This window comes from Buteo buteo, chromosome 7 (assembly GCF_964188355.1).
Source record: "Buteo buteo chromosome 7, bButBut1.hap1.1, whole genome shotgun sequence".
Taxonomy (NCBI): Eukaryota; Metazoa; Chordata; class Aves; order Accipitriformes; family Accipitridae; genus Buteo; species Buteo buteo.
The window spans coordinates 44,644,114-44,670,011 of record NC_134177.1 but is presented as its reverse complement, the minus strand read 5'-3'; the positions used below and the strand labels follow the sequence as shown (position 1 = coordinate 44,670,011).

The following is a 25,898-nucleotide window of genomic DNA, read 5'->3' as shown; positions in this document are numbered from 1 at the left end:
CACAGTATGGTAATTCCTGTGTTTTCACTGGCTCACGATTATTACGCAGCTTTCTGTCTCCAGCTTCCAGACAGATTTTTGGCTCGTTTAAAGTTTTTTTTACGATCTTCATTGCACTGTGCCATGTGATGGGATACACATGAAGAATGCTGTGCTCAGATCTCTGGGTGCACTCAGCTCTGTGTATGTATTTATAAAACACTTCTAGCACTTTGGGGGAAGAAAAAAAAAATCTAGGTTTGCTGAAGCCGTCTGTTCACTGTTGAGAGAAGCCTTATGTATTCCTCTCTTCCAGCTTCCCCTTCTCCAAAGGTCCTTTCCATCTGGAATAAGAGAGAGCTCAGAAGGACCAAAAGCACACTCAACTTCTATATAAAGCTATCTAATGCGTGAGGAGAGGCAAACATGGGAATATAGAAAATAAATCCTTACTGCATTGAATTAGATCTCTTGGACTATCCTCGCTCCAGTAATAGTGGCAGCCTAATTCTAGCACACAAACCCCTCTTTGCTTCCAGGTTTCTCCACTGGAAATGCTATATATTGCTGAGGACCGCACACTTCACTAGAAGGGAAGTGTATTTTGTGATGTTTCAGAACAGAATTAATGCAAATTGTGTGCATAATCCCACACTAAAGACTTGGCTGACTTGCGCTTGAGCAACTTTAGCTGTATTTCCTATCAACACAGTCACTACAAATCAAGGAAATTGCCAGTTAAGCCAACATTAACATCCAGACCAACCTCAACTCACATGCCTTACCGCCCAAACATAATACCCAAATGCACTCACGGATTTCTTAGCTCCATAACAAACTCTCTTTCATTTCTAACACTCGGAATCGCAGTAACAGCCTGTAACAGTAAAAGTATGTCTGCTGGAGGGAATCTTGCTGAGGTCAGATTTAAGATTTTGCATTTGTGTGATTTTGAGGAAATGGATGTGTGCAGTGTGGGTGGCCTCGCTCTGTCCAAGCCCTACCAGCTCCAGTGGTCAAGCTGGGAAGGAAACTTGTAGGCGATTTTTGTCTCTAAATGCAGTTTGGATTTCTCTCCAATTTTTTACCTTACCACTGGTGGGCCTCATAGTCTTGAAAGTAGTTGTTTACCTTCACAAAATCCTTATTTCTTAAGAGTTACGGTCAAGAGAAACCAAGGCATACGCCTGTTCGTGCTCGCACAAAGTCTGCGATGATGCTGTACTATCCTGTTTGGAGCCTTTGGGACCGTGCTGTTCCTCCTGTGAGCCCAGACACGTGCTCGCAAACCTGCTTCGGCGTCGGAGGAGGAGGAGGGAGGCACTGCGGGGTGACGTTGGGCCCAGAAGGTCAAGGCTTTGGCAGCTGAAATTTTTCTATTTGAGCTGAAGGGAAGGGGGATTCCAGGATTGCCAAGGAGGGAAGACACTCAGGATAGCCACCTAGTGATGTTGTAATGGTGGTTCAGTAGAAGAGTTAATTAATCTTTACTAAGAGAATGTTTCTCTGCTGCTCAGTACACAAGAGGGTTTTTTTTTCCCAGTTTAATTCTAAAATTTTGCGTGGTATATATTCTGGGACTTCAGTGCTAATGTGTGAGACCTTTCAAACTTGAACTGCTTCTATTTGTTCAGCAGCAGTGAGCAGAAGAGGGAAAGATGAATCATGGAGCCATGTGTAAATAAACTGAGAAAGTGAACAGTCTTTTATGACAGAAATGCAGTAATCAGTTGTCCTTTGAATAGGTGTCATGTAAAATGGGGAGACCTAAGTCCCCTTCCTGAAGGACAAAAGATTTCAATTATGATTTCTGTGGAGAATCAACACAACAGAGCTATGTGGAAATTCCTGGTTTTCCTTAATAGATGGGTACCTTGAAAATTGTTTAGAAGGCACTTCAACGTAGCTATTAAACTGCTAAAATAAGTTTGTACTTGACATTATTTAAATGTCAGAGGATTACTTTGGGTGATAACTTCTTAAATTTCATTAATAAGCATGGCAATATGGACATTTTTATACAGAAAAATAAATCTGAAGTTTGTTTACTGTAGTCCTACGTTCTGCCGTGATGCCGTACTTCTCTTCTAGGTACAAAAATACTATTTTTTTTAATATATAAAAAAACTTAAATTTGTATGGCAAATTGACTTCAGATATGTTTGTAAATGTTTAAAAACTGGGTTATGGACTGACATATAGTGGGAGAAAAAAGTAAATAGCATATATAAGTTACTGTGATTCTGCTGATCTTCTAATTTAATCATTTCAGTACATCCATCAGTGACCTGTTTTCAATGAAGTTAGTACCTAATTTAATATTTCACTTGAAAGCTCTCAACTCTGATTTGCTGCCTTTCAAGCAATAAATCAGGCAGTTTCTTCTGTATACATTTATAAGAAAGATGCTTCTTCAGGACTGTTTTTGGTATGGGATGTTTTGGCTGGGTTTTGATAATGTCTCTTCTTCCAAAAAATATTATTGTGGAAACATCAATCTTTTTTATGCTGGCTCTTTCCCACTGAAGAGCATTTTGGGGTTTCACTCTAACATTCATCACTTCAGTGCTTCATATTGGTCACACGAGTTCTCAACTTTAGTTAGAATGTTCCCAGATTTCTTGGTTGGCTTTTATAGATTTGTATTGTAATACTTAAGTAGTAATACTGTTAATATGATTTTAGTTGAAGTTCTGATTCATTTTTATGAAATGAATCCCTTTCAATTCAGTAATTTTCTGCAACTGTTTTCTTTTGTTTCCAGAGAACAAAATGTAAACCACACTAGCTTTTTTAGATAGACGTTCTTAAGCCTCTTCTTTTGCAGTGATTAATCTCTTGTGCTTTTGTGTTTCTTTTTTCTTTTTCTTTTTTTTACCCAGGGATGTTGCTGGTTACTACTGACACATTAGGCCATGATTTCCATGTTTTTCAAATACTGACACATCCTTGGTCATCATCACAAAGTGCCGTCCATCATTTGTATACACTTCACAGGGGAGAGACTGAAGCCAAAGTAAGTTAAACTATTTGCTGAAGAATAATCCCCAGACACCTTATACATTTTGTGTATGTTGGCACTTTAATGTTTGTTTCAGCACACAAAGAGCCTTTCTTATGTTATAGCCACAGAAAGGATAAGAGCACAGCGTTTAACCTGGACAATAATAAATTCTTGCCCTTTACAATGAGGTGCTGTCAGATTTATTCAGATATGACACTGCCTCCAAAGAGCCCAGATTATTAGCTGTGTTTGTACTTAACCTTTTCTCATGTAACATGTTAAACATTTGTCTTGTACCCGTGAAGCGACTGTCAGGGCTTGCCTGACTTTGGTGGTAAAAGCCAAAGCCAGACAATTAAAGAGTTGAAAGGAAGAGTTAATCAAAAGACTGCGATTAACTTCTATCTACACTTTAGCAAAGTGGGGGAACCTGTTGGAGACTATAGTGATGTATATTTAACTTCCCAGTTTAAAAATCCCCCTCTTAGAGGTGGAAGACTAAATTAGGCTATTAGCATAGGGTGAAAAAGTCAGAAATTATAATATAAAAAATGCTCAGTAAACTGATTTACTGCTAAAGTGGAAAAAAGTGAGAGAGCATTTTTGCTAGCATCACTGTTAGAATCAGTGCAGCTTGAATCCTTCACTGAGATGCTTTTAGGCATGAGGAGAGCCTCACCTTTGTAGCATTGAGTAACTGTTGAAGAACCTGTTTTAAATACATAAATAAAAATGTCACCACAGGGTAAGAAATGAGTATTGCACTTGCTGATGCAATTACACAGTGAAAGCACAGACTTGTGACAGTCTGGCAGATGTAAACTAGTGTGACAGGGAGAAGCCTCAGGCACTGTGATTATGACCCTGACACTGGAAGCTTGAATTATTGTGGTACCGTGATTACAGCTCCTTCAAACAAATTTTTTTCCCTTTGAGTTGTGCAGTTTCCCTCAAGTTTTTTGCCTTACCTTTGTAACAAGTAGAATCTGAAAGCTTTATTTAATGTAGTAGTGGTTGACAATGTTTTAGTCCGTGTGAATTTAAATTACTGGTAGTTTAAATATTCTAAAGCTTTGCTGCTACTGTTCTGGAAAAGTGTAACTACTGTTATAGGCAATAGTTTACTATAGGAAAGAATAACCAATCTGGAAAGTGAGAGAAAATTAGGAAAAACTGTCCATATGGGATAATATATATAGTACTTACAAGTGATTTTTGTAAATAATATAAAGGGCATTGAGACTGTGTGTATACATACACATCTATTTGAGCATGTACTATAATGTGTTTAATGTTTTAGAATTATTTTTGTCTACTTTCATGCAAAAAAAATGGGAAATATCCTATAATCAATATTGAAGACCAAAGGACAGGACTCCAGTCACTAGGAACAAAGATGTTCTGCTGTTTTTTACAGCTGATAAATTTGTTTTTAAGGCATACATCGGAAACCAAACATAACATGTTTTAGAGAATAAACCTTTATTGATACACGCTTTTGGGGATATAGTATTAGCTTCTCTGTGAAAGCATTGCATTAAAATTCTCAGAAACAACATAGTAAAGTTTTTTCCTAGTTTGCCACAGTTTTCATTTGGGATGTGAACAGTATAGCTTTTGGAATAGTATAAAATAGAGAAAATTCTAACCAGTCTGAGGCATATTGGTGGATTTCACAACTCCCTTGATAATTAAACTATCCAGCAGCAATATCACATTGGTACCTGTGATTCTCTATACACCTCTGTCATTTAAAATATTTACATAATATGATGGATGGTTTTCCTTTTTCTTTTGGAATAACAGTACTTGTAGTTGTTCAGTGAGAAGATTAGTATGTGGTGTTATTCTTTTGTTCCATAGATTTCAGGTATGAATCGCATTAGACAAGAATTTTGGAGACTGTTCAATTTAAAATTCTCAGTGCAGATATTCTGAGACGCACACTGGAAGCCTCTGTACCTCCTTTCTTGGTTAGAATAGTATTTATACATTTGCAGCCAGACTTTTTTCTTTCCCTCCTGCCCCGATTTAAAGCTGTGAATCAAGGCCAATGGTCTTAAAGGTCACCTTCTGTACTGGAGCTATAAAAAGTTCTAATTTGTGTTGATGGACATGAGTGATTATCAGTGTCAAAATTTGTTTAGCTAGTACCCATTATAAATTGTTTAAACATCACCATTATGCTCTTGTTATATGTGGTATTTTAACGTCCATACTGAAATCAGCTCCTTTCGTATGTGAGATTCTGGCCAATAGTGTGCGTCACCATGCATTTTGAAAATATGCGGGAATCCCTCTCTCACGGTCTGCTACATGCTTTTTCTTTTCTTGCTTTTTGATCAATAAATGTCTTTCTTGCAAATACTTACTACTGATATTATAAGACCATTTAGTTAATGGGCAAAGAACTGGGACATTGGTAACATTTATAAAAGTTTCATGTACTTGTCTGAATGTGTCTAAGCTGCTGGACACACAGAAGTTCCCTGTATGGGATCACTGCTTCTGCACAAATTGACTGTACATGGAGTACACTGTAAGACCAGTTTTTCCAAGAAGTGTTGGATCCGCATTGTATGCTTTGTGTAATACGTGGCATACCGATTTCGCTCTGGGAGCAGAAATTTGGGAACTGTATATATTGGTGTTCCAAATATTGACAGGTATATTTGGTGTTATGGATTGTTGGAATTCTAATTTCACCTAGTTTAGAATATCAGCCCTGGAGGGCAGACCAATAGCTTGGTATTCCTCATCTGTCTCCTAAGAGAAGGTGACAGTAAGTCCCCTCTGACATTCATATACAGAAGCATCTTAAGTGGATTAAGTTGCATGCTTAATGTATATTAAAGAAAAAGAAGCAAGTGTTGTGATTTAATAATGTTTTCTGATCGATTTACTGCAATCAAGCAGTGTCTCTAAGTCACCCACATGTCTTTCTATTGAGTCAGATATATTAGCTGTACGGTTACTTTGACTTAATAAAACTAAAGAATATACGCTCCATCATGCATTAATTTTTCTAAATTCCAGACAAATTCTGGTTTGGTTTGGGGTTGAGAAATTTCAGTCTGAAAGACCATTCCTACCTTTTCCTGACCATTTTTTGAAATACACAGACTGGTTGGAAGGAGATCTAAAAGGGGTTTTGTCTCCTTTCATGGACATCAGTATCTTGTCCTTAGCCAAAGCAGAATTTGTGCTAAGCATTTGCAATGACTTGGCCGCTCTGCCCAGACAGTGTCACTGAAATCATACCATTAATGAATACGATAAAATAGAGACTTTCCACTTTGATGTTTAGGAAAAAAAAAAAAAGAAAATGGATTTTAATACAGAATGTTGTTTGCATTAACAGTCTATCCCGATAGCTACGCTTATGCTGTTTGTAATTTTCTGCTTGATGGAGGAGAAGGGGATGACGCTGTTACAAGTTCCTCCACAGGAGAAGCCTTCCCTGTACTGCAATGTTGCTCACAGCAGATTGTGCTGGTATTCAATATATATTCAATAGGTGATCATATGCACTTTCTGAGCAACTGACAGTCATTTTTCCCTGGAGCGGTGTCCAAAGGCACCTGCTAGCCATCTTCCAGGTTTTTTTGTTAGTGGTCGTCTTTTTTAGGGCTTGTCTGCCCTGCCAGTCTGCTTCGTGTTGGCTTCATGATGCTGAGGGAGATTTAGGTACTGTGCTTGGTTAAGGTAGGGTTTTTGAGCTTGTGTTCCCCTGGACACAGTTAAGGGTAAGTAAGAGTATTCTCCCTGACTGTTCACAGCCAGTCTTCATAACATGGTTTTCCTTTTCTCTTTCTGCATGCTTTGAACAATGAAACAGAGTGTTATTGAGTTTTAAAGTGTTGTTACTGCAAATCTATGTTGTATTTGCTGACTTTGAGCAGCAAATACAGGAAGAAGCCTTATCTGCTGAATAAAACATTGAGTCAGGACTGTGAAGATCACTCAGTTCCTAACAAAGCCAGTGACTTTTTTGTGTGACCTGGATGAAGATGGCATAAGATGGAAAGTGGACCTCTGTCTCATAAGGGAATTGCGAGGACAATGGCCATGAAAGAATGTGAAGTGCTCAGATACATTATTGGTTCAAGTGATGTGTGTCCCAAGGTCACAACATTCAAAGTTATTTTTCTGCAAATGCAGACGGAAGCCACTGTTTCAGTTACATTGGATTAATATCTTTTAGTCTTTAAGTGCCACTTATGCTTTAGAATTATTTTTCTTTTTGACTTTAGAGAACAAAAACCAGCATGTTTGATGCACTGTGTTACATCGTGAAAGTTCATTGCAAGCGCTGGTTGTATTTAACCTTACCAGAGAGGGAACCGAAGCTCTCGGAGAACCCGTGCTTGCACAATTCAGCTGTAAAGGGAAAAAATGTGCATGTGTATGTGGTGCACATTTTGGTTAAGGATACATTTTCTTGTCCTACAGCTCTTGCATTGATAAGTCAACACTTCACTCATGTTTTTATCCAAGAGCATTTTGGAAGGTTTTTAGTAAAGGTATAGCATGTTCTGAACTGAGGAAGCTCATTTACTTGCAGATGAAAGTTAGACTGTCACCTGATGATCCTTTCTCTTTGATCTGAAATTGTAAACAGAAAAAAAAATCCCTGAAAACAGTATTATCTCAACCTAGAACAAATAAACGCAATGATAGCATCAGTGGGCTGGTGGCCAGGGTCCTCTGTAATCTTTTACGCTGTCAGGCTTTTGTTATTCTGACTCGCAAACTGCTGTTACAACTGACTTCAGTCAGCATAGGTAAACAGAGGGAATGATAAAAACATTCCAGCATGGGCTGCCACAGAACATGTGCGATTTTATGCTTTTCTGGGGAATGCATGAATGTTTTTGTGACGTGATTGCATAGAGACCGTTCAAGGTTGTGTCACGTACCGTGTCCAGGTAGTGAAACATTGGTATAGTTTACAAACATTTGATGTAAACCTCTGTGGTTAATAGAAATTTCTTCCTACCTTTTGACATACTTATGTAGTTGCAGTTATTGAAATAGTTTGTGGAAGAGAGACTTTCTTATTTCTAGGAAAGAATCTTGGACAGTCTTGAAATAATAAAGATTGATTTAGGGAAGTTGATCAGTCTTTGATGAAAGCAGACAATAAGAAACTGCTGCAATTGGAAGTAGCTTAACTATCTGGAGGAGACAGAGCTCTAAGCAGAGTGGCATTTGCAATTTCAGTTATTAATAGAGAGCAGCTACTCTGGCTGAAGGGACTCTACATGAATGTCTCCTGTGCCCAGATTCTGCCATTGTTTTTATACGAAACTGAAATCAGTTTTGACGACTTGGGGAGACAGAGTTGAGTCTGTGTGGGTCTGATAAATCATATTGTGTAGTCTGTGATTTTATTATTTTTTCATTTGTGTTTGTTGCTACATCATTTCCTTAATTTTCTCAACCAAGAAAATTCAAGTACAGACCAGTATTCTAATTTATTTTGACCCTTGCCTCAATACTGCTGCTCTTTCTCATTGTTTAATGATACGGGTTTTTTTTATTTCTGCCATCTCCCTGCACAGCATAATTAAATACTTAAGTTATGTCCTTCAAATAGTGGTGTGTGTTTTCTCTGTGACATTGCATAATGCACATGAAACTGGGTTAAGTTCCTATTGCAGTAATGCTAGTCATGCTTTATTGTTGTTTCACTTCACTGTTGAAGTTTAATTTAATGCCATGAAATGCGCAAGAATATACATATTGTACCTGGTGTAACTTACCACAACTGAAAAAGGGGCACTAGGGGAAAAGAAAGAGCACTAGGAAGATCAAAATGTGTTTTAATGTTTGTTTCTTGTAATTACTATGAAAATACGTGGTTCAGCGTCGTGAGCTTTGTTTTCTAACTATTGCATTATGCGCATGCATCAGGAGTGGATTTGCATAGGGAGGTACTGTGATAGCCCAGCGTAGCTCCTTCTGCTGTGTAAGTGATAGTCGATAGTCTACATTTAAGCATTGTGCAGCAAGCTAGTACAATATTAACTTCTAGAAGCCCTGAAATATGGAGGCTGGGTGTGGGCTGTCAGTCATTCACAGGAGCAGTGGTAAACAAGGTCACTGCCTGTCCCATGGGATTGCTTGTGTAATCAGCCATTCCTCTGACTATCCCACTTTAATCAACTGCTTTTAAAATAAGTTTTCTATGTGCTGCTCTTACTTCTGCTTTGTTTTCTTTCAGTTATGGCTTGAATTATTTTTTTAATTTATTTTGTGAATATATTCTAATTAACGTTGTGTTTAAATTTGGAGAAGCTGTGGGAAAAAGGAAAAAATGATAGCAAAAACTTATGTAGATTTACATTATATAAAATAGGTAAAAGTATGTCAGCTTTGAAGCCTTAAGTTCAGATAATTCCACCCAGATTTTCAGAATATCAGAAATAATTTTTTGATCTGGACAATCTTGAAAGCTGATCTTCAGTAGAGCTGTTGACAGATGACATGTCCTTGTAGGAGTCCGTATGTTAAGTTACCTTACTGTTTCACTCGGGTCAGACTCTGAACATGGCAGGTAAATTTTCATTCAGTTTTCTGGAGGTTTTTACATCATAGTGTTTGAAACACAGGGAAATAGGATGGTGGAAGTTAAAAGGAAGCATAGGAGAAGAGTAATTGAAGGCAAATGGGAGAAGACAGCGTAAGTCTGACAAGAAGTTACGGAGGTTAGATGCGAGTACTTTGATGGAAAGGGTTGCAAGAAAGAAATGGGGAAGGTGAGAGAAATGACAAAACTAAAGGAAGCTACACGGTGGAGGACTCATTGTGTAGTACAAGTATATTAAAAGATTTCTTTCCTTGCACCTGTTAGGAAAACCATTCTCAAGACTGTTATTTGCTTTCCATAGAGGTACTGGATGATTTCTTTCCAAGTCATGCTAAAGCGTACCGGAATATCTGAAACACTGTTTAATTGTCTCTGCTATATTGTCCATGATTCTGAAAATAGTATTAATAATTTTGTGAGGGTACAGAATTCTTTTTTCAACAAAGCTATCATATTAATATGGAGAAGAGTCAGCAGTAGATGGTAATATAAGAGGTGCAGCATGTCTGGGCAGCCAGAACCCCTTTTGGGTTTGACAGATGCTGATTAGGATTCGTGGAGCAAGCTGAAGAGTTTATAAAATACGGACAAAATTTCTGCAGACCTCCTGTAAAACAGGAGTCACAGAATACCTGGTTTAGACCTGGGCAAATTGGAGGATGCGCACTGTTTTATCCTTATAACGTTCTGTGGTTGTCTTAAGTGCGTTCCTTTGGGCCAGAAAAGGCTTTGGTGTTTCTCATGAGGACCTTGGAGTAATTCCCTTTACTGGCCCAGACAGAAGAGGATAGATAAAATTTTGAAATACAAACTTGAGTGTTAAATCTGATATTGACCTTGAGCTATAGAATAAACTTTGCATCGTGAGAGATCTAGTGTACTTTGTTCTTTATTAACATATATCTGTAAACACTATGGGGTCTTGATTGATCTTTGGTATCTAAACATTACATCATAATTAACAACAAATCCAGAAATATATTATAAATACATGAAATAATAGTACATTAACCTAAAGGACAGCAATAAATTGCAACGCTTAGCATAAACTTGAAAACCACTAATGGGCCACTGTGCAGTTTGTTTATACTATAAGAAGTCAAGAACTCTGTGTAATGTACAGTAACAGCGTGGTGGAGAACAGCAAGTCTGATGTGATAATTTTTATTTTTTTTTATCATGGACACACACAGCTGATTTTTTTAAGTCCTTTCTGATACTGCCGTGAATGAGCATTCTCCTTTTCAGCCTGGTCCAGTGCTTTCTTCTAGGTCTACTGGAAAGTTATGGACTCCTTTGCATTGCACAGATGGATTTGTGCTGTTTTGATATGAACGTATTTAATTCATGCCCTTGTATGACATTGGAAATATTCTCTGAATTACCTCCTAGAACTGTCTGAGGTACTGCGACTCATTGTTTGTCTATGAAGGACCAATGAGGCCATTTTTGAGACTGGTAGGAGATAGGTGGAATTACTGCATGTGTAACGGTAGCTTCCAAAATACTTTTTGTTGCTGCCGAGTAGGGTTTCGTAGCTGTATTCCTATAAATCTTATTTCATTTCACACTCATCTGTCAACACTCTTTTTTTTCTTGTTATTACTAAGTCATAAAAACCTGTTTGTTCTCTGCCTCTGTGGTTTCAGCTGTATTTTAAGCAGTCATGACCATGATACCCACTCTCCAACTGCAGGGATTGTTTGTGATCGTAATTTTAAAGAGAACATTTTGGATTACGTTGTTCCAAACTTTCTTCCTGAAGGTCAGGAGTACTTCTTTCTGTGTAATGTTTACATTGAGAAAAAACATCCTGTAATGATTGTTTCCCAGTTTCTTGGCTTTGTGTTGTCATATGCCAGGGCTGTTGTATGTGTTTTTTAAAACAACATAATCCTAAGGATGCATACTGAAAACTGAGTATTAATATAGAAACATATACATTTCCGTTACGCAGTACAGTGAGATACAATTTTTTTTCTCTGTCATCTCACAGAAATGTCCTCTAAAAATGCTCTGCCAAATAAAATGAGAGGGTACGTGGGAGGTGTGAGTGGAAGCAGTGATTTAAAGAGTTTGGCTGTGAAATCAGTTGAAGTGCAGGAGGGAAGAGATTGAAGAGGCGCAAGTGGTCTTAGGCTGTCCTGTAAATATGGCTCAAAGGTGTCAGTTCGCAGGGAGGCTTGTGAAGTCCCTTCCAGATAGCCGTGGTTTCAGGGGAGAACACTCTTCTGCAAGGAGCATGAAACTACAGAGCAAGACAGAAAAAAATTGGGCTGGAGATATAGAGTGAGTGAGCAGAGTGGCAAAGCGGAAGGAAGAGAAAAGCTGTTTTCTTGAGGCTGGGGCAGATAGACAGTTTTAGAGATCAGGAGGGGAATTTAAAGCTGGATCTAAAATGAATACCAAATATTTGGAAAACAGTGTTGTTTTCAGAGGGGTCACATCTAATGACAAACATGGCCCTTCTTCATGTTATTGAAAATTAGAAAACAGGGCCTTTGATAGGATCGGAAATAAATTCCAACAGTCTTAATGGTTTTACTATATTGGTGATCTCTCTGTTGTTACGGAGAATGGCAATTTGTACACAGTTCTTACCTTTAATTTTGACTGGTAGAAATCGCCTCTTTAAACAGCAAGTATTTAAATACTCTTGGTGCCATAGTTTTTCTCTTGACTCCATGGCTGTGGGGTTTCTTTTTTTGGCTCTTGTTAATCCCTGTGGGGTCTCTAATCCTTTTTGAGCAATCTATTAAGGTGAAACACTTTGTAGGCTAACTAGGAGCTCTAAGTGCTGGGACTTTATGTCAGTAATACCAGAATCGCTGAAAGTGCAAAACTTGTCAGATTTTGGGGAGATTGTTTAGCTGTATCATTAGCAGATCATTTGGGTATGTCACCATAATTGAAAAGAGCAGGTGTGTAGCGCTGTTTTTTAGTTTATCTATGTAATGTTGATGAAGCATTTTGTGTCGTGACAGTCTGTCAGCCAAATATCTTGTCACAAGTCACAAGACTTAAATCCTTTTTTTATCTCAAAGGCTTCAGGGCTCAGTTGGAAACTTGCACTTTGATGAATACTTGCTGCTTTTGTCTGGAATAGCTGGAGTGCATTTCTGGAATATTTGTCAAGATTTTATCAGTGTTTACTCCAATTTGAGTACCTAGTGTATTGTAAAACTGGCTTCAGTGAAATCTTAAAGAATTTTATTTAGTTTATGCTGTTTAATAATATAATGAAAACTAATCCTTCGTCTACATGTTTGTTTGCCGTGTTAAATCCCACTTGCATACGTGGTTCTTTTTAGTCAGCTTTTACCTTTAAAAACATTTTTGGAAGAATTGTTTTAGGGTTTTTTTTCTATGATAAATCATTTTAACCTAGACTACTTGTTTTCTTGAGTTGTCTGCCAGTACAGGGTTGGAAACAAACTTTAATCTCTCTTTTAAAGCATTCCTTCAGGAACAAGAATTTGCTTTCCATCAAAGCGTTGTGTAAAGCACACTTAAAAGAGAATTAAATCCTTCTGGACTTCGTATCTGAGATCTATGCAAGGAGTAACTACAGTAGAAAATATTTAACTATTTTTATATTTGCTTGGAGACTGACCCTTTTAAGCTAAAATAAGACTTGTGTTTCTCAAGTGGTGATTAAGTACCCATATGCGTAAGGAGAAACCTAACTGGGGTCTTCCCTGGGACTTTAATAGCTGATGAATAAAGATTGTTTTGTGTAAAATGGAATGGGTTTATACAGAGAAATGGCCAAAGTTGTTCAGTTTCTTCTTGACAAAATTTTAAATCCCCCCAAAGAGCACAGGTCCAGGGATACCTGGATGAATGGTGGTTCTACTGAGGGATACACTGGTAGTAGCAGGATTAGAGACCATGATAGAGAGCTTTTGAAAATACTGGCCACTGATTTTTGGTTTGTTAAGTTATGTAGGACATGGTATTTCTGTTGACTCAAAATACAGTTTTGAGTGCCAGTATTTGTCAAAATCAGGCCCAGTGGTGAGATTTCTCTTCTTCTCATCCCTCCCTTTTCCCCTTTTTGGGTAATCTCTAAAAATTAAAGTAAACAAGCAAATAACAAAACATGTAATTGAAATGGTTTCCCAACTCTTTTTAGAACGAAATTCTATTTGCAAATTACACCAAGCTCTTGTGGCTTTCTGTGGTACTTTGCAGCATGGGTTGTTTTCATAAGTTCAGGCCTGATGAAAAGAAAAATCTCAGAATATTTTGAAAAGTACACAAAATTTGGAACTGGGTATTATACTGCAGCTTATCTTTATAATGTATACTGAATATGTACTGAATACTAAGTTCATTGGTATATATGCAAAAATTCAAGTTATTGCCTAAACTTAGGGGATTTTATTTACATTTCCAATCAAGATTTGTGTTTGTTTAGAACATGATGGTCTATTTCCTTTGTTAGATGTGTGCACATTGGTGACTATGTTCCCATTTCAATCCTCTGTTTTCTAGGTACAGGATATTTCCTTCAGCCATGACTGTCGTTGGGTTGTGGTCAGCACGCTTCGTGGCACTTCCCATGTTTTTCCTATCAATCCTTATGGTGGCCAGCCCTGTGTCCGAACACACATGTCACCCCGGGTGGTAAATCGCATGAGCAGGTTCCAAAAGAGCGCGGGGTTGGAAGAGATCGAGCAAGAGCTGACGTCTAAACAAGGAGGACGCTGTAGCCCTGTTCCAGGCCTGTCAAGCAGCCCGTCTGGCTCACCGCTCCATGGTAAATCCCCCTTTTTTTTTTTTCTTTTTTTCCCCCCCCTTACATTGTCAAGAAACCTTTCCCCTTGAGTCATTGATGCCCATGTCCTCTAAGATGTTTCAGTACCTGCTGTGTAGCTGCCTGACTCAAAAAGATTTGGTTCCTAAATACATTTGGAGATGCTGGCCTAGAGCTCATAGAATGATATAGAATGGTTTGTGTCGGAAGGGACATAAAGATCATCTAGATCCAAGTCTTCTGCCATGGGCAGGGACACCTTCCCCTAGAGCAGGTTGCTCAAAGCCCCATCCAACCTGACCTTGAACACTTCCAGGGATGGGGCATCCACAATGTCTCTGGGCAACCTGTTCCAGTGCCTCACCACCCTCAAAGCGAAGAACTTCTTCCTCACATCTAATCTAAATCTACCCTCTGTCAGTTTAAAGCCATTACCCCTTGTCCTATCACCGTGTGCCCTTGTAAAAAGTCCCTCTCCAGCTTCATAGTTTCGGTAGTATTTGCTAACAGCCTGAAAAACAGAAATGCTGATTTTACTGGAGATTGAAAGAATTGATTTGCTGCATTCTATTTGCCCTATTTGTAGTTTGTGCCACTAAAAAATGAGTCTCCTAAAATAAGGTGCTGCAGGTATTCTGCAAAAATATGTAACATATGCAGATATTATAGGGATGAGCCCAGGTATAAATACTTCAGAAAGATAGTTCTAGTTTTGCAACTTCCTTAAGTAAACCATGCTATCACAGATATGTTAATAATTTCCACTCTAAACTGAAAGTTTGGGGGTCTTTAGGTTTCAAGTTTTGTTTCCATCTAGCACATGATCAGTAATCTGGTCTATATTCAAACACAGTTACCTAAAATTCTCATTGCTTATTGGCCTCGATGATCAGGAAGCATATCTGGATATCCACAATAAATACTATTTGGGGCGAAATGTGGAAACTAGGCAATGTGAAGTTGATGGTATAGATTTTTGTCCACTTTTGTGTGCGTGTGTGTGTGCATGTGTGAGAGCAATGTGACAAATAATGTACAAAGGAAAAAAAAACACCTGTAAGAATTGATCTGTACATCCTACCCCTGTGGTGGACATGCTTTGGAGAAACTAAAAGGACATGAAGGGGAGCCTCTAAAAAGAGATTCCAAAATCATCATTGACCCAGCTCCTTCAGTTTTGTGTTTGCCGTTCTTTTTGCCCTTCTCTTTCATGAGGTCTGTATTAGAAGCTGCTTTGTTTGGATTCAGAATTTACTGCATCCTTATCCCTCCTTCCTGTTAAAAGTCACAACTTCCATTGAAGTGAAAGTTTAAATAGCAGTTTGGTACAGGTAGCCACCCTTTTCCAGTCTAAGAGTGTGAAAAATGGCAAGGAACAGTCCCACTTCCCTAATTACGAGTAGGATTAGAAGTGCTTGTGAAAGCCCAACTATGTGCTGTCATAGTCAACATCTTTGCTGCTATAGAGAGAACCTTTGTGGGATTTCTGAATCGAACATTTTTATGACTTGTTGATTATTAAGGGAACCAGAGTTGTCTCAGAAGAAGCCTCTGTATTTTCTCCTTTCTTTGGGTTTTTCTAAACAAAAGTTTTCTGCATAGCTGTTCTGGAGCCATGCTCTTCTGCCCGGAGCCACTGGAAGGCACCCAAAATGTGATCTGTAGTTTCCTCCTGCTTGGAGACATTTCTGTATCTACCATTTTACTTTCTTGCTTATTGTTGTACAGCAGCTCAGCATGTCAGGCTTGAAATAGGCTGGAGAGTGCTGTAGGGGTTTATGATGGCACATCCAATCCCTTTTAACTGTTGACATCACATAGAGGAGAGGAAGGAACTATCAATTTGTGTAGCTTTCATCTAACCAATTCTGTTTTCTGTCAAGAGAAATTGCAGCAAGTTGTTGCCTTTACAGTACTCTTAGGTACATTTAAAGTTTTGAATAGATTTGATTTTTTTTTTTTTCTTTATGAAGAAACAGCAGTTTCATTTGCTCTAGGATCCTCAGTGGTGGACAGATTTTCTAGGTAGAAGCATGGATGAGCTGCTGAGAGAAGGAGCAGCATTTATCAGAGTGTCTCGAGTTTTAAGGTTTCAGTTTTCAAATGTCTGTCTTGAAATAGAATAAACAAATCAGATTTTTTTGGAAGAGCTTTGTGCAGTCATAATTGCTTGACAGTTAGCTCCGTTTAAACAATTAGCTCCATTTGAAGGCTGCACATGGGCACTGAGAATTAATGTGGGAAGGTAACTTTGGTTTCCGGAGAACTAAATGCAGTTTGTGCTCATCACTTTCTTACGGTGTAGAAGGGCTTGAAATTGGACACATGCTAAGACTGTGTGTTGGTAACTTGCAAACCTTCGTATGAAATTTTTCCATGAGAAATTTGTGATGATTGTATGGAGGAGTTAGCAGAGTTGTCTGAAAAAAATCTTAGGAAAAAGAGAAAAAATAGTTTGGGTTTAAATAATCCATTTGATAAAATACGGTAATGTTTTTAGTAATGTTATTGCTGCTTTTTCATTTTGGTAATCTTTCCTTTTACCTGGCTGAAGGCAGGCAGGATATTGAATCATACTATATGCCTTTTATAAAAAGCCATTTATCATCAACTTGGAAAAAGAAACCCTGAAGTTCACAGTGACTTTCAGCGGAGGGATTTTGTGTGCGTGTGTGGCAGCTGGATTAGCCAGAGACTGGTGATTGTTTTAATTTGTGAGCTAGGATGTGTTTACTCAGATTGTAGCAGCTCCTTATCATATTAGAATGTTAAATTATTGTTGTTTGGAGGAGTTAGGGCAGTCTGGTGACAGAAGTGTAGACTAGTACTCAGAACAGAAAAGAGCAGTTCTGGGTTTAGTTCTTTGCTTTAATTTTAGCTCACCCTGTGACCCTTGGTAAATTTTATTCAGCTGATTTTGTCTATCAGCTTTCTACTGTGTAAGAATAACAGTCTTTGTGTTCCTCATGTGTGGAATTACTTGAATTTTGTAGTTTTCTTCAAGAAGAATAACTGTTACTTTCCTCAATCACCCCTCTAAAGGCAGCTGATTATATTGGAAATAAAACCAAAGACCACGTCCTGGAGAGCACCATTACACTGGGACAAACTGTTGATTAAGTGACAGTTTCAGAGAAGATTGTGATAAACTGGTTTTATCTCTGGAGGATTTTTTTTGTGTGGAGTCGTGTCATCATGATTTTCCTCTTAAGTCCTTTGCAATCTAGAAAAGTTTCAGTAAACCTTAAATTGGAAAAACTGCTGTTAATCCTTCTGCTAATATTTCTTTCGTATTACAAGAGCACTGCTACAACCTTAGGCCAAAAGACCAGACTTCTGTGAGCGAAGTGCTTGCTTGTTATCTTCTTTTTTGATTAGCAATTGTAACCTATTGATGTTAACTTGTGATTAGCTTTTGTTCTTGTAAATATTTTCAGAGTTCAGGCTTTGCAACATTTTTCTCACTTGTTCTTTAACTCCCAGTTTCAAAATGAAACTGTTTGCTATGTATATAGTAGCAAGGCAATCTATTTACATTTTGTTCAGAGTACCCTAGGAACTGTTTACCCACACAATGTAAGCCTTCACTGGGGGTGGGGATGATTTAATTTCCAAATGAATCATAGTTTGGCTTTGTTCTTTTTAGCAGAGTGAAGTAAACTGTTAAATAGAGGATGATAAAGAGATATTTCCTTTGCACCTTTTATAGCTAACACAGATTTTGTTTGGGTTATTCTGTCTGTTAATCCAGCGAGGTTATATTTTTGTCATTCCGTTGGATTGCCAGAGCACGTTGTCAGTAATATCTGAGTTAGGTTGGGATCCTTTTATGGGCTTTTGCTATTATAAGACTATTATGACATCAGTTGGTTGTGGGGCTGGACATTAGGGTAGAATATGGCCTTATGTGACCTTTTTGTTTGTATAAAATGGGGTTTATGGTGTTTACCTGTCTCACAGGTACGCTGTGTGGATTAACAGACAAGTAGTTAGAACTATGTCCATGATCATGCAAAGGTATCCCCTGTTATGTTCAGGACACCCATATGTGAACAGCAAGGAGCATTTAGCTGTAAAAATGTAATGCTTTACTTGGAAGATTGAAAGCTCTATATAACTCTTATTATTTTTATTCTGCAAATTAAAATTCACAGTGTGTTATTATCACTGCTTCTTGCACCACCAGTAAGTTAAAGTCTCTCTAGCTCTACTTGGAGGTTTTTTCTGTTGTTGACTGCAGGAATTTCCAGTATCAGAACTAACAATAGTACAGTAAGTTAAGCAGACGTTGGACCTATAGCTACACATCCACACCTACTAAAAGCATTCATTAATAATATGATACTCTCTGAATTTGTCTTGTCATTTTGTTGGGGATTGAAGTATTTATTTGGATGGCCGTAGTTTTGCCACAAGACCATTCATAATATATAGTGGTTCTGTTTCAGATTTAGTACCTATGCTGAAATGGAGTATGTAAATTTAGAATTATGAAAAAACATGTTGTTCTGTATATATTGCGTTCAGAATTGTATTTAGCTCTTTATAAATATTTTAGTTTAGCACATGTTTCATTGCAAAATTGTTTTTAATTTTAAAAATCGAAAAGTTTTTCTCTCCCTTTTCCTTCATTTGTTACGATTGCAACATGATTAAGATCCAAGCATAAAGCTAGAAGTTTGATAAACATGCACGCTGAGATGCTTTAAATATTTTCATGTTACTTTTCACTATTTCCCAGAGTGAAACTCCTTTTACTAGAAGAATTCTTATGGGAAAGCAGAGTTGAAAGGACTGACATCATCAGCCCTTCCTGAAAAACAGATTGGTTTCCTTTAAGTAACACTCACTTAAGAAACCACCTATTTAGAGAGAGGCAGACAAAAATAGTTTCAAAGAAAATTAACTGTATAATAACTTAGTGCACTGGAGGGGCAGTTCCTTTCCAAACTTTAACTCGAGAGCTGGCACTGTAAACACCGGCTGAAAACGGTTGTTTGAAAAGCCTCTATTAAGCTTTAATTTTTCTCCTTGTAAACTGTAGCTTCTCTCGGCAGAAGACAGTTTTTATAAATGCCTAGAAACAGCAAAGCAAGCTGCAGAATAGGCCGAGTGGTGGGTCGGTTTCTTTTTTTTTTTTTTAATGTACTTTTAATGTTCCTGTTTGTTTAAACATTGCACTCTTCCACAGCACCACGCTTGGCTCTTTTTCTTTTTTTTTTTTTTTTTATTTAAACGTACTTTCAAATAATTTCTTTTCCAGCTTCGTCTAGAAGTCTAAATTTGTCCACAAACCCTGTTTTTCCACCTCATCCGTCTTCCCCCTGAGTGGTGGTGAAAGGCCCCGCCGCCTCTGCCCGCCGCGGCTGGCCCTCGGCGGGCCTGCAGGGGGCGCCCTCCTCCCGGCCATCCGCCGGCTGGCGGCGCGCGGGGAGCCCGCCTCGCCCTCCCGCTCGCCCGTGAGGCGGCTGTGAGGGGTGGAAGGGGAACGGGCCTCGGCGTGGGGGCTCCCCGCTCGGTCGCTTCGTGGAGAGATTAGTTCGTTTGGGAGGGTTTGCGGCGCGGTTAGGCGTCGCTGCTCTCGTACCGGTTGACTCCTAACCGACTCCTAAGGGTGCTCCTGCTTATGTCGCGGCGGGCGCGAAACGCTTGCCAGATAGCGGTCGTAAGAATAGACCTTCTCCGTTATTAGCGCAGGTAGAATTTACGTTGCAGTCGCCGAGCTGCTCCTGTAAACCGTCCGCGTTCACTGGGCCGTGGGCTGCCTGAAACGCATAGCGATTCTCTTGGTTTCACACACACTCATTTGAAATTTCTCTTTAGGTTTTTAAGGCAATTGGAAAAAAAATTAATTTACCGGGTGGGAATTTTCTGCTAACGACTTTTAGAGACGATTACTTCCTTCTGGAAGGGTCCCAGGGTTATGCGAAGCCTCTTGGCTATGGAAGTGTGCGCAGAAGTCCCCCAGAGCCCAGCAGTTACAGCAGCCCCCAGATTACACGTGTAGAGCAGGGGAGAAGAGGTATGAACAGCTGACTGTAAGCACCAATTTGGGTACCGGCCAGGAGCTTACTGGTTGTAAATGAGCTGTGTTTTTAGCTGCTCCCCCCCACCTCCCCTGCCCCCCGCCCCCTTTTTTTCTTTTTTTTCCTCTTTGTAATGGATAGAGAATCACTGGAGTGAAAGAAGTGGGTGGTATATTTTGGATAGTTTCTGAAGTGGAAGGAAAAGATCCATTCCCTTCAGATAAGTAGGGAAGTAGACTGATAAATTCTGTCACAAGGGAAGTTCGTGTCTGTACATAAAGTGTTTTAGAAGTGAGCTTTTGTAAACAGTATAGATCTGAGGCTGGGGCAAATGTATGTTTGCCTTTATATTTGAAAAAGGAGTTGCAAGTATTCCAGATAAATTGAAAATTGAAGGAGACTGACATCAGAAGGGAATTGCAGTTCTTGAGGTATGAGGTGTAAAAATATATGACTGAGTGATTTAGCACAGCAAACGCTGTTGCAGTGGTCAAAGCAAACTTTCAGAAAGATTGTGGGTAGACAGGCGGAGGGGAAGTAATAGGTAGTGCACAGGAGACCGCGATGTCAAAGATGGATCGCGAGGTGAAAGGAAGGTGGAAGGCAGAGGGGAGTTGGATTACCACAGATGTGAGCGTCCCACTGAAGTTTTCCTGTCAAGATGGATGATTTCAGTCTTGGTAACATCAAACTGAAGAAAATTTCTATAGGGTCAAGTGTTGATGTGTCAGAGGCATGTACTGAGGGAGTCCAAGGAGAAGTGGTAACTTGATTTTTAAGTGTTTTTCTGAAAATGACTTAATAAAATGACAGTTTGGGTTTCTACTGTTATTTCAGTTGTTCCCCCCAATTACTTCCTCTTAATTTACAGTAAAATGATGTTTTTCCATCTGCATATCTCACCAGTTAACCAGGTATATAAAAGACAAGGTGGTGTATTTCCTTCTCATACATGGTGAGTAATGAAGACATCCTGCAGATTATGCATTGCTTTTGACAGGGGTTTGCAGTTCTTGCCAATTGGAAATTGATAAATAGCAATATCAGTGATGCACAAGAAGGAATATGCTTCACTGCTTTATGGCTTCTCAGTGTGCTTTATGTGTCTGTGCAGAGGACTAGATACACTTGTATACAACTGAACAGTGTTTTAAGGAGAAATGAGTGTGATCAGCAAAAAAGCAGTCACTAAGACTGAGCTTCGAAATAACAGGCCAGCTGAAAAGAGCTGGTCACTGAAAGAGTAATGCATGAAAGATTTTCTGAACGGTGTTCGTGTCTAAAGCACAAAAGGGGAAAGACTGGGATTAGGTCAGGAGAAGAGAGGTCTAGTACAGGGGAGACTGCGTGATCCAGAAATTTGTTGGCGGGTCAGGGAATGTAAGTGGCTTGAGGGAGCTGTGATCAGCGAAATGACAGAAAGTAGCTTTGCTCACCTAATACAAGCCTGTACTAGGTTTGATCAGAAGGTGAGAAAGTAGAATCTAGAGTTTTTCAAGAGACCATATCAGCTAAAGGAGGAGGTTTAAGTATTGAGGGTGTTGTATGACAAGTAAGGTTTGGCATGAAGGAAGGTGAAAGCATGTGAAGCTCTGTGTTAGTAGCCAGTGAGGGAAAGGAATGGGACAAGAGCTGGTGGGAACAATCATTTTATCTGATGGACCTGCTGAGTTCAAGCCCAAACACCTTCTGCCAGGATATTCTGGGGCACAGCCACTGCCACTGTTGAGAGGGAATCCAGGGCTGATCCCTTGTGCCTGCAGTCTGAATCAGATTCCCTGTGTATATGATTGGTGATTGATTATGCAGTAAGTGGGTCCTGCCCTTGTTGTCTTTTTTCAGTTTATTATTCTTAAGGCATTTAAATCAGCTGTGCATTTTTGGTAGTCTGAAAAATGTGAACACTTATGGAAAGAAACGTAAGCATTAAGATTGGAAATAAAATATACTTGTATCTTTTAAAAGGTTTATCTTTACTCTTAAATATGCTGATTGGGCTTATTCTTTTTGCTTAGTCTTTGTGGGCTGTTAAAATCAGTTGCTTTTTCCCATCTCAAGGAAATGCATCTTTGACACTTCTCATGACCTGAGTCACGATGCTGTCACAGAGCCAGAAAACATCCTTAACGGTCATGGGTAAAAGAGCAGAGCTGCCGAGGGTGTGTGGTGGGTGGAAGAGGGAGAGAGATTGCTATGGTTTACTTCAGTTCCTATTCTATGGGTGTTTCAGACAAGCCATTTATTATAATTATCCATGGATATTATTATCAAGTTCTCATATGCAGTGGTTCTCAAGGCACTTTTTTTTTCCACATAACTTGGGATAAATATTGTGTATTCAACCTGGATTGAATTCAGATGCTAAAATATTTGTGCTAATTATTGCAGCTAGAGCAAGGGAAAATGAGGCATAGGTAAAAAGGGGGGGGGAGCCACAAATGCATTAACATGTGGTTTATCATCAGTACTCAATTCTAATAAGCTAAGCCCTTTGGGTAAGGGGCTGCTATTAAACTTTCCCTGTCTCCTCACTCAGCACAGCTGCATCCAGAGGTGTCCTTCAGAAATTCCCAGACCAGTCATTTTGCAGTTTCTAAGACAAGCTGCCCAGCTTTTCTGACTGTGTTGTCCCAATTAAAAAAAAAAGTTTCTAAAGATCATTTGATTCTGTATCTTTTGGAAGAGAAGTCTGAGACACCCAAATTTTCTAAAGTTCACCATACTGAAGCTTCTCAGAGTCATCCCTGAAAGAAGGCTTTGCTTTCAAAACTATGTTGATATGAATTATGATTGATAGAAATGACAAGGGGCAGTAATAGTGCATACTTGTTTTCTCAAGCACTTAATCATTCACCAGCAGACAGTGTTAGTAAAAGTCCCATGTGCAAGAAATTGGAGTTACAGAGTCTCTATGCAGTGCCTAGAATCTGCCTCTACGATAACCTCATTAGTGGAGTGTTAAGTCTGAGCTCACATAGTCCTTTCCTTGGAAGAGTTCACAGACTCAAGTCCAGCGCTGTGGTAGCTACAGCCACAGCTTCTGGTCCAGAGCTGACTTACGGCCACGCGTTGGGGAGGATGGGCAGTGCACCATCACAGTTGTTTGCAAAAGATTCCATAGCTGTGCCCATAGTAGTTATAAGAAACTAATCTTGCAGTCTTTTAATCTGTGAAGACTTGAAGGTACAAGGTCTGGTACAAATAGGATGGCAACGTCTGGACCCCTCCCTGCCCATAGCTGGTGTTTACTGGAGATGACCTAAGAGCAGAAAGGCTGCTTTGGCTGATTTTGCTGGTAACCACCATCTGGAGCAAACCAGCTGAAGTGTTACTGCTGCTGCCTGCTTTATGGCTATGCAAAGCCTGGAGCAAACAGCTGGCAAACAAGTTTTGTTGTTGTTTTTACTTCAAGGAGAGTTTTGCCCATAAATGGGCTTGAGCTTTGCACCAACAATATTTCTAGTTAAATAAGTCCTGAAAGGTGATTATTATGCCAGACTTGTATGTGTGGTGGTGGAGGAGTTGTTTTCTAAGGAAATGCTTCAAGGCACCTTTACTGTGCAGCTCTTTGAGGAACTTTAGCACAGCAAACCAGTATCTGTACAAAATGAGGAGAGGAAACGGCAAGGGAAGAAGCAGACATTTGTGTTGGATTTTCAAGGAGATATTTTTGTTTACGCAAGGCAGTTAACACTATGGATGTCTTCACAGCTACTGGTGAGAGATGCCACAGCGCTTGGGACACTTGCTGTTCTGGTGGAAGTGGCTTCCTCTCCTTTTTGATTCCTCTGGACTGTTAATGTAATTTCTTTTCCATGCAGGAAGAGAAGAAATACACGTGGAGGTAGGCAAAATGGCCAGCTGTACATCACTAATTGTAGAAGTAAATGACAGGTTCAGATCCCAGCTTGAGGTCTGAACTGTTCTTTCATAATCCATCTTCGGACAGGTAGAGATAACAGATGGCAAAGGGGTCACAGCAGTTCCTTCTCTCTTCTAACCTTTGCCAAGGACAAGAGCAGATTTTTGGATATCAGTGGGATGCTTTATAACTGAGGGACAAAGTTTTTGAAACTGAAGATAGAAGAAAGAGAAGCTTGAGAAGGAGGAAAAAGGAATATTATGAGGCCATGTTCAGATTTTGAGTGGATGACACTGATGAGCAGCTGGGAGAGCTGAAGTTCAAGGAGCTGGGGTGAGAGGGCAGAGGACTCTGTCTCATCAGTGGCTGAGACACTTGGACTGGCTCTTGCATGTCTCAGCAGAGTATTCTGACTTAGAAGCTCGCCTGTCACCATCACATGCCTTGCCTGGATGCAAATAGAAAGTTCTGCTTTCTTAGGATAATCATGAGATTTAGTGCAGCGGTGTTTCAAAAGGTTCAATATCAAGTGGTTTTAAACATTATGAAAACAGCCGGCTGCATTGTTTTCTCCCATCCATTTCAATGGAATCAAGTTAGTGATAGATTTTGGACTTGCACCAGTTTAGCTGAGAGAAAAATTTACTGTAAGTAGATAGATCATGTGCGCATACGTATTGTGGCTAATATGGAATATTCTTTCTTTATTGGGTCTAACTGTATTGGAAATGTTGAGGGTTAGGGTGTGAAATGAGCCTAAATTTGGTAGGATACAATTCAAGGGAATTGCAATGTAACTTTAATTTAGAAGCAATTGTTAACTAAAATAATTAGTTTCCTGACTTTTTCTAGGAAAATGTGTAACATTTTACAAAGAAAGATAAAACACATTTGACTGAATAAAACAAAACATAAAAGAAAAAGCCCATTTTGGCAGTAATTAGCGCTCGTGGTGTTGAGTGCGTTTCTCGGGACGCTATTGAGTTTGTCTGTCAAGCTCTTCCAAACGACTTCTGCGAGCCAGCATTGCTTCCGCAGGGTTCTCTATTCAGGTCACAAGGCAGCGTTTCTCACCAGGGCGCTGCTGTTTCCTCTTCCGACTGTAGTAGATTACAGATTATACTGGAACATGTCTGAGAAAAGGTCAGAAACGAGGGTGAAAGTCTTGGAACCGAAGCTGGGAAGCTTTCCATTCTCATCCGGGAAACTTTTTGTATTGAATAAAAAGCAAAGCAAAATAAACCACCACATCCATGACACTTCTGTTTTTCCTGCCATTTTCTGTCTGCCAGTTAGAAAGGATTTTATTTCCCTTGCATTATACGATTAGTGACTGTTTAGTTGTGGAATCTTCAGTGTTACACTAAACAGAAATAATGGCCAAACACAGTTCGTTTTTGTATAACTCAGCCTCCATGTGATTGCATAGCCTGGAGTTACTGCGTTTTTATTTACCAAATTAAAGATGTTTATATGTAGTGTTAATGTCAGTAGACTATGTGGTATGCTTTGAAATGTAGTCTGTTAAATACTGTAAGATATAAAAGCTAATCAAGTGGGTTTTGAATTTTAATGACACTGCATTACTAAGCTTTTTGTATTGGAGTAATGGAAGAAAAATGAAAAAAATCAACATAGAATCATTTTATTATGAGGCTGAGAGGTGCTTGATACCA

The 25,898-nt window shown here is 39.1% G+C and overlaps 1 protein-coding gene across 10 annotated transcripts in view; it reads left to right on the top strand.

The window, feature by feature from the left end:
* The window catches only part of BCAS3 (BCAS3 microtubule associated cell migration factor), a 375,612-nt gene that overhangs the window by 107,752 nt on the left and 241,962 nt on the right, over window positions 1-25,898 (top strand). For all 10 annotated transcript variants that reach the window (XM_075032961.1, XM_075032959.1, XM_075032960.1 and 7 more), the window contains 2 exons: window positions 2,862-2,995; window positions 14,073-14,337. In XM_075032961.1, coding sequence (XP_074889062.1) covers window positions 2,862-2,995; window positions 14,073-14,337 — 399 coding nt within the window. The remainder of the gene's footprint in view (window positions 1-2,861; window positions 2,996-14,072; window positions 14,338-25,898) is intronic.